The sequence below is a fragment of the Tauraco erythrolophus genome, chromosome Z, assembly GCF_009769465.1.
Source record: "Tauraco erythrolophus isolate bTauEry1 chromosome Z, bTauEry1.pri, whole genome shotgun sequence".
NCBI lineage: Eukaryota > Metazoa > Chordata > Aves > Musophagiformes > Musophagidae > Tauraco > Tauraco erythrolophus.
In genome coordinates, this window is record NC_141496.1 from 29,845,447 (window position 1) to 29,860,869 (window position 15,423).

General features: G+C 40.7%; 1 protein-coding gene across 2 annotated transcripts in view; it reads right to left on the minus strand.

Moving 5' to 3' along the window:
- Nucleotides 1–15,423, minus strand: part of ANKDD1B (ankyrin repeat and death domain containing 1B) — a 29,733-nt gene extending 14,310 nt beyond the window's left edge. For both annotated transcript variants that reach the window (XM_086629663.1, XM_086629662.1), the window contains exons 1-7: nucleotides 15,348–15,423; nucleotides 11,704–11,807; nucleotides 10,101–10,199; nucleotides 5,170–5,268; nucleotides 4,973–5,077; nucleotides 3,129–3,227; nucleotides 1,361–1,459 (exon numbers count right to left, since the gene is read on the minus strand). In XM_086629663.1, coding sequence (XP_086485789.1) covers nucleotides 1,361–1,459; nucleotides 3,129–3,227; nucleotides 4,973–5,077; nucleotides 5,170–5,268; nucleotides 10,101–10,199; nucleotides 11,704–11,807; nucleotides 15,348–15,423 — 681 coding nt within the window. The remainder of the gene's footprint in view (nucleotides 1–1,360; nucleotides 1,460–3,128; nucleotides 3,228–4,972; nucleotides 5,078–5,169; nucleotides 5,269–10,100; nucleotides 10,200–11,703; nucleotides 11,808–15,347) is intronic.

The window sequence follows — 15,423 nt, forward strand, 5'->3', positions numbered from 1 at the left end:
GCAACAGGCACAGAAACAAAGACGGCGGGTAGCAATTGCTCCATGTCTCCACTGCAAGTCTCTAAAGTAAGTTACATCAGCTGCACAATGATCTAATCCCTGCTTTTGAACTCCTAAAATACACAAACGTTTAGTGAAAGTTACTCTAATGTTTCAGCATTCACAGAAGCATCAATAAATCCCGATTTTTTGTTGCTTAAACTCCTGCCACCATTATTCTGGTAAACTTAATATATTTTAGTGCTTTGTTCATGCTGGGGAAAGAGAGACCTGTTTATCCACAGACTAGAACATCTCTAGCTGGACAGGAAGGTCCATTAGCCATAGCAAGCAAGTATAAGCTTTGCGTGCAGAAGCAACATTGTTAGACAAGACTTGGAAACGTGAGGGCTTCACATTTCAAAGGGGCTCATGTACCTCGAAGCTTGCATAGCCAGAGATAACAGAGAAGTTAGGTAAAAGAGAACCCTTGAACTACAAAACTGTTGTTGATTAAGGAGGAGGAGGGCCTCGGGTTGCAGTGGATGTCCCTTACTCACTTCGCCCACTGGGCCAGCAGAACAGACCATCAACCACACGCAGGTTCCCGCACTGGCCATGCTAGCCCACAACAAAGCGAGTTAACTAGCCCAGTTCGTTCCAGCTGCCTCACAGAAGAAGCAGAAGACACAAGGACCCTTTGCAAAGCAGGAAACCCGAGTTGAGTAGTTAGTGTCCATTTCCCTCCCCCATCCCTACTTTAAGCCTTAAAATTAAGCTCATGTGTGCATCGACTCAAGGATACAACCTTCATGGCCAATATGCAATTCATGAATATGCTGGCTGAGCTCACCAATGCTAACCTGGAAAAGAAAAAGTGGGTAGGCAGTGTCTGCAGCCAGTTCTGTGGAGTCAACTGAGATCAGATGAACAAGGTACAAATCTGAGACCAGCAAAGATGCTGAGGTGCCTGCAACGGTATGTGCTGGGTATACATGTTGAACTGACTCAGTGAATAGCCTGAAAAGCATCAGACATGGTAAAAGGAATGGGATCATGTGGCCAGAAACCTTGGAGGACAGGAAGCAAGGTGGAGGTTAGGTCATGCTCTGTTTCCTTCTACCAGTAGATATGTAAAAGCTTATGAGATGGAGGGGAGGTCATTGTGTAACGAATAGAGGACAGAGGAAGAGACATTGAAGGAATTAATGGAGCTGAATTTATTGGATAAGGGACAATGAAGCAGGATGCAAAAGTACTAGAAAAGCAGTAGAACTAATGAAGTCTACTCAATGCAAGATTTATTCCTTTAAAATGTTATTTTTGAGTTGATTTTTCAAATTTCTAACTTCGTCTCTTCCAGTAATTTCTGTGTCCTTACCTGATTGAGGTCATTTATTTCTTCCCACTGTTCGAGCAGAATTTCTACAACTTTGCTGTGACCGTTTTTGGCTGCTAGATGCAATGCTGTGTTTCCCTCCTTGAAATTAAAATATCAAATAAGGTATTTTAAACCCCAGAATAAAGTCAAAACATTAAGTAAAAACACAAAGCTTTTGTTCTTTCTATCTCTCTTTTGCATATAAGAAGAAGGAGGCAGATGCACGGCAGGTTCCAAGATTCAGACTAATCCAACAGGAATCTTTTCATATGCATGCAGACATATCCTTGGTCTAATTGGTTGTCTTATATTCTAAAAACTGCAGTGTATTACCAGTGAAAAAGGTCTAAAATTCTAACTCCTAAAGAATGAATCAGCAGAAATCTTTGGGCATTTGTTCCTAGAAGGACAGGGACATCAAACCACCAAAAGCACTGATTTAAAGATACACAATCAAAACCTAGGTAAGTATAATCTTGTAGTGTCTTTGATGCCAACACCATGATCTTCAATCCTCTTCACCATCAGTACAAGTTGTCACTAGCTAGTTAAGGAAAAAAACCTACCATACCAGCAAGCAAACAAAAGCAAAGAGCAAGTAGATGATATCAGCAAGAGCAGCAGCTTTTGAGCTAAAAGACAATGCTGGCACATGAACAAGTTTAAAATTGGCTAGAAACAAACTAAAACTGGAAATCAAGAGAAGAATCCTAACCCTCAGAGAAGTGAAGGTCCAGAACAACTTTTCAATCAGAGCGCTGTGGAGGTGGAGGGGCCGAAAATCCAAATACATTCTAGGAAAAGTTATGTTTGTTAATTGATGGTTACAGTGCAATTGCTTCCAGTGACCCACGAGATGAGTTTCTATCCTGGCTTCTCACCTACTTAAACTTCAGGATCACAGCATTCGCCTCCCATCATTGCTGCTTTACACATTCAGCCTGCTAGATGTCTGGAACAACACTGTTATTTAACTGCTGCTGATAAACTACTTAGCACATCAGAGCTCCAGGTTGCACTGCAGCTTTTAAAGTGTCATCAGAACACACACACACACACACAAAAAAAAAAAAAAAAAAAAAAGAGGCATAACTTCCTGAGTGCTTGCTTACCTGGTTCTACAAATGCAGTATCTGGCCATTTTTAATGTATTTATCTTTGCAATGCCTTGAATGCAGAGAAAGAGTGACATGCTCATTCCACAAACAGTGAAGTAAGGAGTAAGGAAATTTAAGGGCAGGCTTTGAAAGTTATTTAGACACCTTAAAGTGCAGTGTCAAAAGCAAACTCAATCAGACTGAAGTGTTCAGGTACTACTGAAAAATACCCATGGGTGTTTATTTGTGTCCTGAAGCATTTGAACAACTTCAAAAAATTAGTCATGCAGCACTTAGCAGTGACAAACCAACACAGTTGAGCAGAGCGAAAAACTGGGAAACATGATGTCCCAGTACAGAGGCTGGCACCTTCATCACCAGACCTTCCCGCTTCTCCCAACAGACAGCATATGCTCGTCTTGTTTTGCATGAATTATTAATGCAAATGGAAATGCTTCCTGGCAATAAGACTAGAAGGTCCACTGTCCTCCCTTAATCACTGAAAAATCATCGTCACTGTATGTTTGTTGGTCCAGTATGTATCACTGCCAGCACCCTGACATCTGCACAGATACTCCTGTCACTCAGTTATGTAGTAATTACACCACTGAAACAAAGTAATCTTTCACAAGTACATTTTCAGTTTACTTCTTTGAAAAAGAAGCCCTTACCTTATCTTTTTCAGATGTAAATAGCTTCAGAGAAATCAAATTGTTTATCATGTCAACATGGCCTTTTTCAGATGCCAGAAGAAATGGCTTTTTACCTTTCTAGAAAACAATTACGGAAAGAAACACAGCGTTACTGAAAGTAAAAGTAGTTTGCTTCCAGTTACTAGATATATGGCACACATATGCGCATGTATGTCCTGCATAAAAATATATGTATCATATGACTAAGTAAATCAACAAAAGAGTAGATACATATACAAGAAGAGTAAGAAGAAAAAAAAAAGGTGCAATATTTACTTAGTGAAAAAAAATAGATTATACATCTTGCAAAACCTGAAGAAAATATTTGAAAACTGTTCAGAAATTATAATGAGGTAGGAAATATGCTCAAAATATTTAATTCTTTATTCTTCTCAGTATGAAACTATTTATCAAAAGAAACGTTTTGTTAAAAGTCTGAGGATGCTCAGAAATAGGCAGCAAAGAAGTTGTAAGATTTGTTTCCACGGCACAACATGTTTGATCTGAATTCTGCACAGACAGACCAGAATAAACTTATCTCATAAGTTTCATCCTGTGGGATGTTTTTTGGTGGTGGTTAAACTAACAAAAACTTTTTCAACTGTTTAAAACTCAACTGCAGAAAGGTATCTTGATATAAACCCATGCCACTGGTCAGACAGTGAGGCCGTCTAACCAATTAGCCTCACTACCTGACAGTGGCCTACATTAAATGTCTAAGAAAAAAATGCAAGCAACTAATAGATAATTATGAAACCACCTCAACATAAAGAAGATTATTATTCACCTTTCCTTTCCCAAGGCCTAAAACACACAGGGTGTTTTTGTTAAATTAACTCTGTTTTGTCAACCTTGTCATGTATAGAAAGAATTCAGAATTTTGCACGACTGGGTCAACACAATTCAAGAGTCGAAAAAAAGGATAGGGGAGCTTTGTTCTTTTGGTGACAGATCCTACAAGAACAAATTTTCCTGATGTAAAATTAAAATATCCTACTTAGCGAAGTCTTCAAAGCCAGATCCCAACATTGTGGGAAGGAAAAATAAAAACACAGCAAACTTGATGAGGACAAAGCCCTGGAACCGTCAAAGAGTTGATGCACCTCTGTAGGATGGTTGTATACAGTTTTATGTACTACATGGGCGAAATATGCCCATGTTGGCCACAGCTGGGGGAGTGAGCTGTCTGGGAGGAGGTCAGAGACTGCCCTGTGCTGGTCACAGACATTTCCATCTGGCTCCACAATGGATAAAACAGACCCACCACGTATCAGCATTCAACCCATCAGAGGAACACACCACACCTCTGTGAAAATATATTTAAGAAAGGGTGGTCACTGCTACAGGGAGAATGCACGAGGGGAGATACAGGAGGAGGCATGGGAGGATGTAAGGGAGAAGACGTAGGAAGAAGTACATCCACAGGGCGACTGCACCCCATGGAGGAACTCTTGCTAGAGCTGAGGAAAAGAGTAAGAAGCAAAGAGCAGAAAAAAAAGGAAACCACTGTGGACTGACCACAACCTCCTCTGCTTCCCATCACCGACGGGACCAAGCATCACATGCAGCAAAACCAAGGGAAGCAGGTGAGGAGAGGTGTCTGGAGTACAGCTGAGACAGGCAAAGATGGAGGAAAGGTGTTTTTCCCAAATGCTTGTCTGGCTGTTTGCCTTACCTGTTTCTCAATACCCAAATCAGTAATTTAAAGTTAATATAACTGGCAATAAATTCAGACTTATAGAAATTCCTCAAGTCAAGATTGTTTTGCCCACAACAGATGTCTCATGACACCAAAGAAATACACAGAAAGAAACATACTGTACCCCGTCAGGCTTGTTCAAGTCACTCAGATGAAGATCTTGGAGAAAATAATCAACTATTTTAATGCTGTTGTTCTGAGCTGCAAAGTGCAGTACATTCATTCCTTCCTGAAAAACCATAATCAACTCTGTAAGAACAAGTTTGATTTTTTTCCAACGTAAACATGTTTAGAGCTGGTAAAAATTTGACATCAACAAACCTCATTCTCAGCCTTTTGATCAGCGCCTGCTTTAACTAATTTTCGCATTATATCCAGATTTCCAGTCCAAGCTGCAAGATGAATCACTGTCAAGCCATGCTTCAAATAAAATGATAAAGGCAGAAATTAACACCAAAATACCTCATGCCAAATTTTTAAAAATAGTTTTTATTAATTCTGTGTATGAGTGGCTTCGGCTCTACAGGCTCTTAGAAAATCTGTACTATCTCCTAGCAGTGTGAGAAATCACGTAGATAGTTAGCACTAGGTGCAGTGGATGACATTTCATGTGATGATATGTAATGACTATATTTCCATGAGTCATCATAATTTTCCAGTTAGCCCTCTTTTTAAGGTTCTCTTTTATTCTCTCAAATTCTCTGAAAAGTTGTCCTCTTACAGAAAAAAAAAAAAAAAAAAAAGAAAAACATAAACAGCCATGTTTTTAACTTCTTAGAGCCAAAAGGAAAGAGATAAGGTACTTCCAGCCAGTATCTCCCATCTTGGCCACAGACATCTGTCTCTAGGTTTTCCACGTTTTCCTCAATTCGTGTGTACTGTGTCTGAGTGCAGCACCATAAATCACGGCTGACTGTGCCAAGTGCTGTGTAAACACAAGACACCCGTATTCCACGGGAAGAAGGAATCAGAGAAACCTAAAGGAAACAAGGGGGATCAAAGCACTTCCTTAGCGGTTATAACACTTTCCCAGTTTCTGCTCTATAAATGAGTAGTAAATAACTTGACTCACGTCTCTAATGGAGATCAGGAACAGTTTTTATGCACACTTCGGACAGCAGGATGCTTACTGCGACAGGGACTTCAGGATACTAGTCACAAACTATTTATTGAATAACTAAACAGTTCAGGCTGGAAGAGGGCTCAGGAGGTCACACTTCTATGGCCTCCTGCTCAAAGCCTCTCACACTGGATCAAGTTGCTCAGGACCTTTCCCTGTCAAGTTCTGAATAGCCTGAAGATTGAGACTTTACAACCTCTCCGGAAAATCTGTTCCAGTGTTTGACCACTCTGACCGTGAGGTTTTTTTTCGCCTTGTATCTAAATGGGACCTCCCATGTTGCAATTTGTGTCCATTACCTCTTATGCTATCACGGTACACCTCTGAGAAGAGTCTGTCTCTCTTGTCTATATTCTTCCCTTATGTAGCTGTAGACAGCCATAAGGTCTCCTCCTTATCATTCTTCTCCCTAGGCTGAGCAGACCCATCTCTCTTAGCACCTCCTTATACACCTTGCACATGGGTCCTGAACATCCTTAGGGCTCTGCACTGGACTCGCTTCAGCTTATCAGTATCTTTCCTGTACTGGGGAGCCCCAAAATGGACACAGCAAGCAGAAGCTGCAGTGGAAAACAGTAGAGAGCAATATAGAACATACATCAGGTGCACAGGCTACAAGAATAAAGCTGGGCTTAGGCAAAATCTGTGATTGTGGCTCAGAAGTCTGCCCTGGAAAAGCTCCCCAACTATGACCCAGGAGAAAAAGTAACTGGACCTGAAAGCCTTGTACAATGCGAAGACTAGCTTGGTGGATGAGAGAAGTGACTGTTTATCTCAACTTTCATAACAGTTTTGACACTGCCTCCCATGACATCCTTGCAGACAAACTGATGAAGTACAGGCATAGACAAACGGATACCCAAAGGTGTAATGAAAGCCAGCTGAACTGTCAGGCCCAAAGTGCACAAAGTCCAGGTGGAGACCAGTCATTACCAACACATGCTAGCCATTGATCCTGGGTCCAGGACTGTTTAACATCTTCATTAGTGACCTGAATGATGAGGCAGAGTGCACGCACAGCAAATTTATAGATTATATTATACTGAAAGGAGTGGCTGATGGATCAGATTAGTGTGCTGCCATCCAGAGGAATCTTGATAGTTTGGAGAAATGGGCTAATAATTCAATAAGGGAAAATGCAAAGTCCTGTACTTGGGGAGAAGCAACCCCAGGCACCAGTACTGAATGGAGGCCAACTGCAGGGAAAGCAGCTTGGCAGAGAAGGACGTGGGGTTCCTGGCAGACACTAAGTTGAACATGAGCCAGCAACGTACTCCTGCAGCACACAAGTCAAACGGTATCCTGGGCTGCATTAGGAAGAGCACTGCCTCCTGGTCAGGGAAGTGATCCTTCCCCTCTACTCACTGGTGAGACACACCTGGAGCACTGTGTCCAGTTCCGGCTTCCCAGTATAGAAGAGACATGGACATACTGTACAGAGTCCAGCAAAGGGCCACAAAGATGATTAAGCAATATCTGACATGAGGTTGAGAGACCTGAGACTGTTCAGCCAAAGACAGCTGAGGTGGATTTTATCATTATGTATAAATACCTGATGGAAGGGAGTAAAAAAGATGCAGCCAGACTCTTCTCAGTGGTATCCAGTGACAGGGAAAGAGGCAACGGGCACAAACTGAAGTACAGGAAAAGTCACTTAAACATAAGAAAAAAGTTTTTTACTCTAAGGATGATCAAACACTGTAATCAATTGCCCAGAGAAGTTATGGAGTCTCCATCCTTGGAAACAGTCAAAACCACACTGGAAATAGCTGTTAGCAACCTGCTTTTCATGACCATGTTTTGAGCATGAGGCTGGTCTAGGTCACCTCCAGAGGCTCCCACCTCAGTCACTCTGTGTGTAGGCTGTTGATAGGAGGAGCCTGGGTAGAGAAAAGGAGGCACAAGGGTAGCGTAAAGATGAGTTCAGGAAAAGAAAAAACAAAACAAAATGCAAATAACATAAGATCAGCCAGAGAACAAAAAAAGGGAAAGTTCTTCTTCAGTTCCTGCTAATGGCGATGAAGGTGACCTGCAGACCCAAGCTTCCCCTGATACAGAAGAGACTGCCTTGGACTCTCCATTAGGTCCATGTTTGAAAGATTTGGGATGGTAGGGCAGATAAGAAGGGATAAACTCATACTTTGATACTATTTGCAGAAAGACAAGTGACAGAATTGCAGGTTAGTAGTATAAGATTTCTTTGCAGTGCTGCAATAGTGTGTTAATGCCAATACCGATAATAAGCAATAGAATTTCAACTCTATCATTGCAACTTGGAGTGATGTAATTGTGAATTAATAGTACTACTAATAATAGTAGTGCGTTTATTAGACACTTAATGCATTATTGGTTTCTTAGAGATGTGCTACTTAATCAATAAACATCTTAGCTATCTCCATGGGTTATGTCAAGTCTCCAATCTAAAGGTGGGAGCACCACATATCTACTGCTAAGAACATTATTGGATGTTTTTAATCAGCTTACTTTTTGTACCAGCAAATGTTAAGAATGCTTAAGACCTTATGCTTATTAATACAAAGAGTATGTCAGAAACGGAAATAGAGTAAGAAATAAAGTCATAGTATCTTCTTTCTATTTCTTATCAATTGCAAGATCAAACTGACTGCCAGAAAGTGCATGAATCACTGTCAAATACAATATGTAATGTCATGATATTTAAGCTCTGTAAGCTAATTATGATGGAGTGTTTCCAATGGTCTTTTAACAAAGATTATTAACAACATCTAAGAATTAAATACAGCTAATAATTAAAAGGTAATCCTTAATCAGAATGAGATTCTGAGTGTTTAACAGAACTCAAACATGGGGGGAGGGTCTGTATTTCCAACTTGGCTTCAATGCACCCAATCAGGGTAATTAAAGGACTCATAAAATGTTTTGAGTCACCTTACTGCCTCAACTAAAATGGAAGATAGCCACTGAAAAATAATTTGTCATAAAGTATAATTTACAATAGTTACAGAATAAAATTAGATTAACACTATGCTCAGTGCTACTCTGCAAAAGATCCAGGGATCCATTTTGCTATAGAGAGCACTGCTACCTAAAAAAAAACTGTCCACTTTTTGTACAACTACCCGATTAACATTTATATCACAGACTATTAATTTTAAGAGTACTTCATTCAAGCAACATCTTTCAGCTTGCCAAACAAAAAGGAAAACATTACTTATAACAGTGCAAGACTTGCTTAGGAGCTGATAGGGTCCAGAAAGGTGGCCATGTTTCTTCAAAGCAGTATGTGAGGTATTCACGGACAGGGCAGCTTGAGAGAACATTTCAGAGCAACTCAAGCAGCACTAATGAGGAGATGGTTACCTACACTGCAAGAACATGTCCGAGCCAGGAGCTGCTGGTAACTGGAACTGACAGGTCTTGTCTTATTTTCATCTCGACATAATGTGAAAACAAGGCAGCTTTCTCCCTCCACCCTCCACAACCTGGAACTTGTCTCACTTACAACTTAAACACTGCTGCATATGGTGGATAAGGAGAAAAAAGCAAACAGGGAAAAAGGAAAACGATTCATCTATTTTGATTATTCAGTTCGCTGGAAAACTCCTAGCTTGAATAGCCTGTTAATTAATAACTCAAACATTTCGTTTTAATACCTGCATCAAATCTTGCACTGTGGATCACTATCTGGTCCAAAAAAACCAGCCACACACTGCTGAACTCTTAATATCTTGGAGGCTGCAGAGTAGCTGACAGTTTCGCATTAAGCTACTCACATAAAAATTGAGGGAAGGAACACAAGGAGTTACTTTCTAAGCTCCTCGTGATCCTGAGAGCTAATTTTTCTTTTTAGTGATTGCTTTCATATGAAGTGGCCAATGATTAATACACGACGACCACAGACAGCATATTTGCAAAAGTGACTTCAACCATCCTTGTGCTCACTCAAGTATTCGACATGGCCAGAGCACTGAGCAACGTGTTTTTCCTCTAACAATGTTTCTTTCATATAAATGTGTGCAGCCTTAAGACAAACGAGTATTTACAGCAAGCACTTAACTTTGCAAAACAGGCAGCATCAAGGCAAATATCCCCTTTTACTTTTCCCCTAAGGTGTTCCTATACTGTGTGAATCAAAACATGCAAACCAGCTTACCTGATCCGCCATATCAAGTCTAGCTTTGTGATGGAGAAGAAAATCCACCGCTGATGTATGACTTCTTGCAACAGCAAAATGGAACGCAGTGCGCTTTAGCTGAAATAAGCAAAGCTTCGGTTGTCAAGCCCATAATACAGTTCTTTTCCTTGTGCAGTTGATCGAGATTTCTGAATTCACTCCATATTTCTCCTTCAACAGCCATGCTTGGTCTTTATCTGCCTTTTGTTCCCTTGGATAGAATTTAGGTATTGATCTTAAAGATTTCTTGTATAACCAGAATGATTTAGTTACTCTGTGTAGCATCCTCCCTCCACTGAAATTCACTAAAATGTCAAAGTGGGATTAAGTAATCATATACTGCCTGGAGGAGATGCATGCAGTACAAGAAGCATTCACGTTTACTATTTTATGGTGGGATTTATGACGTGCATTTATGGCAGAAAAAGCCTCCTGCACAGAAGTAGTTCTATCAACAAAACTCACCTTTTGGCAGCCTTGCTTATTTGGCTTGGGAGTACAGGGGCAGGAATGATCAACATGAACGAAAGAATGGTTTTGCAAGTATAAGCTACGTTCCCACTAGGTGAATCAATCAATGCACCACACCCACGCAGCTATGCTAGTAAAACTCTCGTATTATAGTTCTGATGTAAGGATAACAGAGTAAAGATTCAAACTACTGGACTGGAAAAGTATTTAGCTTAATTTCCTGAATTTTGGAAAGCAATAAGGAAGCAAGTACTTTTTAAGTGACTTTTTAGAGTACTATGTAATTGATGGGAACACTCTCATTGTTCAAGTGAAGGTTATTCGAAAGAAACCTTTTCACAAACAAACCAAGGAATGCACCTGTACTATTTCCTCAATTCTCCAGTCAGGAAAAATGCAAGTTTTTTCAGAAGCCATGATAAAGTAACATGGGATGTTCATGGGTAGACGATTCATATGTAGCCACTGAGGGCAAACTGTTCTCCACAACTCCCAGATCGTTATCACAACTGCTCCATTGCTGTTGAACTACCTCTTGTGTGGAACATAGCTCTACATATTGTTACTGTGAAGTGTACATTCTCAGATTTTAGGCCTAGAGTTGATGTTAGCATAAGAAACACATTTTTTTCTCTCTGGGGTAAATCCGAACTCTGATCTCAGTCTGGAGGCAGAGGATGTGGTAGAATGCTCCCGTGGTTCCATACAAACCAAACGATAACATTTCATACCTGAAATTTGTAATGCTAGCAGCATAAATTCATTCTCAAAGTGACTGTGAGGTTAAGTCCTCCCACTCTGAAAGATGGAAAACTTAAGAAATTAGTCACCTGAGAACACAGAGTAAATACTAGACCAGGGACCACAACTCAGAAGTCCTTAGTTCCCAATGTGATACAGTGACTAGTGGCTAAATGCAAAGGCCTGTGAGTTATGCTGCACAATCTTACTGTCCATACTGGATGTGTGAAACATTTCTTAATCAGGTCCTAGAAGAGACTCCACAGCCCCACCACCTTGCCATTGATGGGCCTAGCCTGCTGAGATACCACCATGCAACCCCGAGGAGTCACGTTTCAGATCAGTGATCTGTCAGATGCTTCATACTCACAGTATCTACAGCATTTATATTAACATTCTTTTTAAACAGCTTTTCCATGGTTTCCAAATTGTTCATTTTAGCAGCATACTGAAATTCTCTCTCATCTGGCAATACTGTGGAAAAATACAATGAAAAAATTGTATTACTAAAAAAATAGCCATAACCAACTTAAGGCATGATGATACCGTTCTCACTTTCTGTTATTTGTCCTGATTTTGTATGTTATGAATCACTAGCTTCTCATCATAGAAGTGTTCCAGGATTACATTTTTCTCCTCTAGAGACAGCTGGCTGATGTTTCTAGTTTCAACTTTAAAATGCAAATAGAGGTAGACTTTTCACAGCATGGATTACTATTATTTGCACTGCTCACAGGCACAAGAGTTCATTTATGAAGCTCTTGCCATCTAAAAGGGTCCCAAAGTATTTTATAGGCATAGCACTGAACAGTAGAAAATGCAGCATTTATTTCCTATTCTTGGAAAAGCTGCTGTTTTAAAACAGAACACACCACCAAAATACAGAAAAATGTATAGCAGTAAACAAACCATATGACCTAACTGAAAAAAACAACCCTGAAACAAACCAGGAATTTACAAGGGGGGGGAAGTGTGTAGTTGAACTCCAATTTGGCCACAATGTGGAATTTACTATTAAATTGAGACCTTTCTTTAACGTCTCAACCCAAAAATGAACATTTGTTTGGTCAACTAAAATAGCTGCAGCAGGCATTCAGACATCTAATATTCAGCAACTTTGGAAAATAAAATTCCAGTGTCTGGTAACTGGTTTAGCTAACTTAAGAGGTCAGAGTATTTCTCATATTTCTACCTTATAATTTAATTAATCACTTAGAAGAAATTAGTATAGCAGTTAAATCAGTTGCAGAAGTGTTAATAGATAATTTTTAATTTCCCAGCATATCACACTGAAAAAGTTAATCGCTTAAGTATCTTCTGTTTGGAATATTTTGGTGTGAAAGCCACTTTTCCAATGATATCACCAAAGAGGACAGCAGTCTCTGTTGAACTAGAAACTGCAGCAATTATCTGTTCCTTAGAGGCCTCCATGGAAGTTCATCCTACTGCATTATGTCTAAGTTCATTAACACCTAATGAGAATACAGTTTGAGGCCATATGACTCCAGAGCATATTAAGGAAAATCAGTGTGGCATTCACTTAATTGCAGTTTACATGTTACTCGTTATTATAATCTCAGTGGGAATAATCACAGTTGTACTGTACAAAACAAGCTAGTAATTGAACTAGACACTTGCAAAGCTGTTTCCAGTTTTCCTATTACATTATCCAAGCACCTCAAAGAACAGAAGAATCCTCCCAAAATTCTCTGGAAGTAATATTATTTGTTTGTTTTAAAACATGGGGGCACAGCCAAAAGGGGGAAAAAAAAAAAGCAGTTGCAAATAAAAATGCACCCCTGGCATTCAGCATCTGTGACAAGGAGTGTGGCTGACAGCAAAATCAGCATCACGAACAGGGATTATGTTCAAACACGCGCAAACCGACGGTCACGGGATATCTTGCTCCAGGCAAATTTGTGGCAAACATGGAAAGAAAACGTAAGGCTCCAATTAGCTGCAATTAATTACAATTAGGTCACATTCATTCCTGCTGATGAACACACACACGTGAGTGTGAGGATGCAAAGATAAAATGCATCCTGTCAGGGTAATTAAAGGACTCATAAAATGAGGATGCAAAGATAAAAGCTGTTGCATCTCGGGACATTCAAGAACAACCCCAACAGTTTACTTGCACTGCCTTTAACAAATAAGAAAAATTTATGTTTCTTTACTGTATCTGCATTGACAGTTCTAACAAAGAATTAATAACTTATCTTTTCTCTCCTGTCCAGAAGTCACAAATCAGCCGTATACTGTTAAAAAGATGACTTTTTCCTCTGGGTGTGATGTTCCTTCATAACATCTCTTAATACTTCTTAATTCAGGAGTTAACAACAGTGGTAATCCAGACACACCATGGCACGTTAGTGGTTTACAGAAGTAGGGAGCTGTCAGACTATAGATTTATGGAAGCTTTCTATCCAAGCTGGGCTCTCCAGGGTTTAGCACTCCTTGTGTTACTAGCAATCACGCTATTTTCAGGTAACAGCAACAATCGATTATCTGTTTGCGGCTGTCGATCTTTCAGGGCGGTGTGGCATTTTCTTTGGCTTCATATAAAACATCTGGCTTACTGCCCTACAGGTTATATCATAACTGTGTAATAATATTTAGATTATAACTATAAAATAGTTATATTGCTTTTCTTTTGAGCTAACTAACAGTAGCAATTTTATCAGTTGATTTCATTTGCAGAGAGCCCTGTCTGCGGTGTATTGAACATCCCAATGTTTCTTCTCTCTTGGAAGGGCAAGGAAATAAAAAGATGCAGAAAAGTAAATCACTTTGTTGATCTCAAAACAAAAAGTGTTCAACAGATATTCAGTCTTTGAGGTACATTATATTTTTCTCTCCTCATATTTACAGCTTATTTTAGTGGCCTCCATCTATCTTTCAGATAAGGTATCTTTTCACAGATAAGGATGCTTTCCAATGAAGTTAAAGAGTGCACCAGAGGTTTCAGTACTCAGACGATGGAAATCTTTCCATCTCCACTACCCCGTTTTCAATTTCCTGCTGTGGTATCCACAAGATGAAATCTGTCATTGTCTCAAAAAGCGCATGTTAAAAAAAACAGGAATTTGAATTGGCTGAAGAGTTCCAGGAGGTAAAATATAAGAATAATAACAATATTCAGGTTCAAATGACAACAAAAATCTTTTTGTTCTATTATTTCTAAAAATTAAATCATACATTTAATGGCTTGGTGACATTTTCAATGTTTTCTCTACGTTTTCTTCTTTATTACTGGAAATAATATGACTAGGGCAAAGTAGGTATTTTTTTTTTAAGTCACGAGAATATTTTTCAAAAATAGTAATTTTCCAATTCAAATAAGTCATGGGAAAAGCTACCTATCAAATCCGACAAATATATTTTATTTGTTTCTTTTCTTTACCTGCCCTCTTTGCCAGCCTGGAAGCAGGAAGCATGTCCCAGGAAAACAGCTCCTGGCTGTCACGCTGCGATCACAGGGCAGGGCTGCGGCAGCGTTTAACAATTAGCGCTCAGTTTCCACAAATAACCCCTTTTCACTAATTGCCGCCCACGCCAGAGCAGGCCGTTCCTTCACGAACCAGTTCGCGGGATGAAAGCTGGAGACCCAGTCGCTGGGAGCCGTGCTGCTGGGCGCAAGGAGGCCAGCAGGTCCTCCGATTCCCGCACGCACCCGAACACAGGGACGGTTGGGAATGTGATGGGACGTGACCAACGCCAGCGCACCCCCTCGCGAGGACAGCTTCGGGGGTGGACGCAGAGCGGGGCGCCAAGCAGTTCGCAGGACCTGTCCCTCGGAAGACACGCGCTCCAGATCCCACATCCACAAGTCCTTACAGATGTCTTTTACTGCACGTAAAGGAACTCAACCTCCTCCTTCCCCCCACCCCCCCGCGCACTTCGCGCTTTGGCAGAGGCCAAAAGGGGGTCGGGGCAGGCCCCCCCGTCCGCGCCGCCTCCAGGCACGGCAACGCGGGGCTCTCCGGCCCGCGGCGCCGCCCCCTGCGCACTTACGGGCGTCGTGGCTGGCAGCGGCAGCTCCCTGCACGGCATCCTCCCCAGTGCGGAGCCGGCGGCTCAGCGCCTTCAT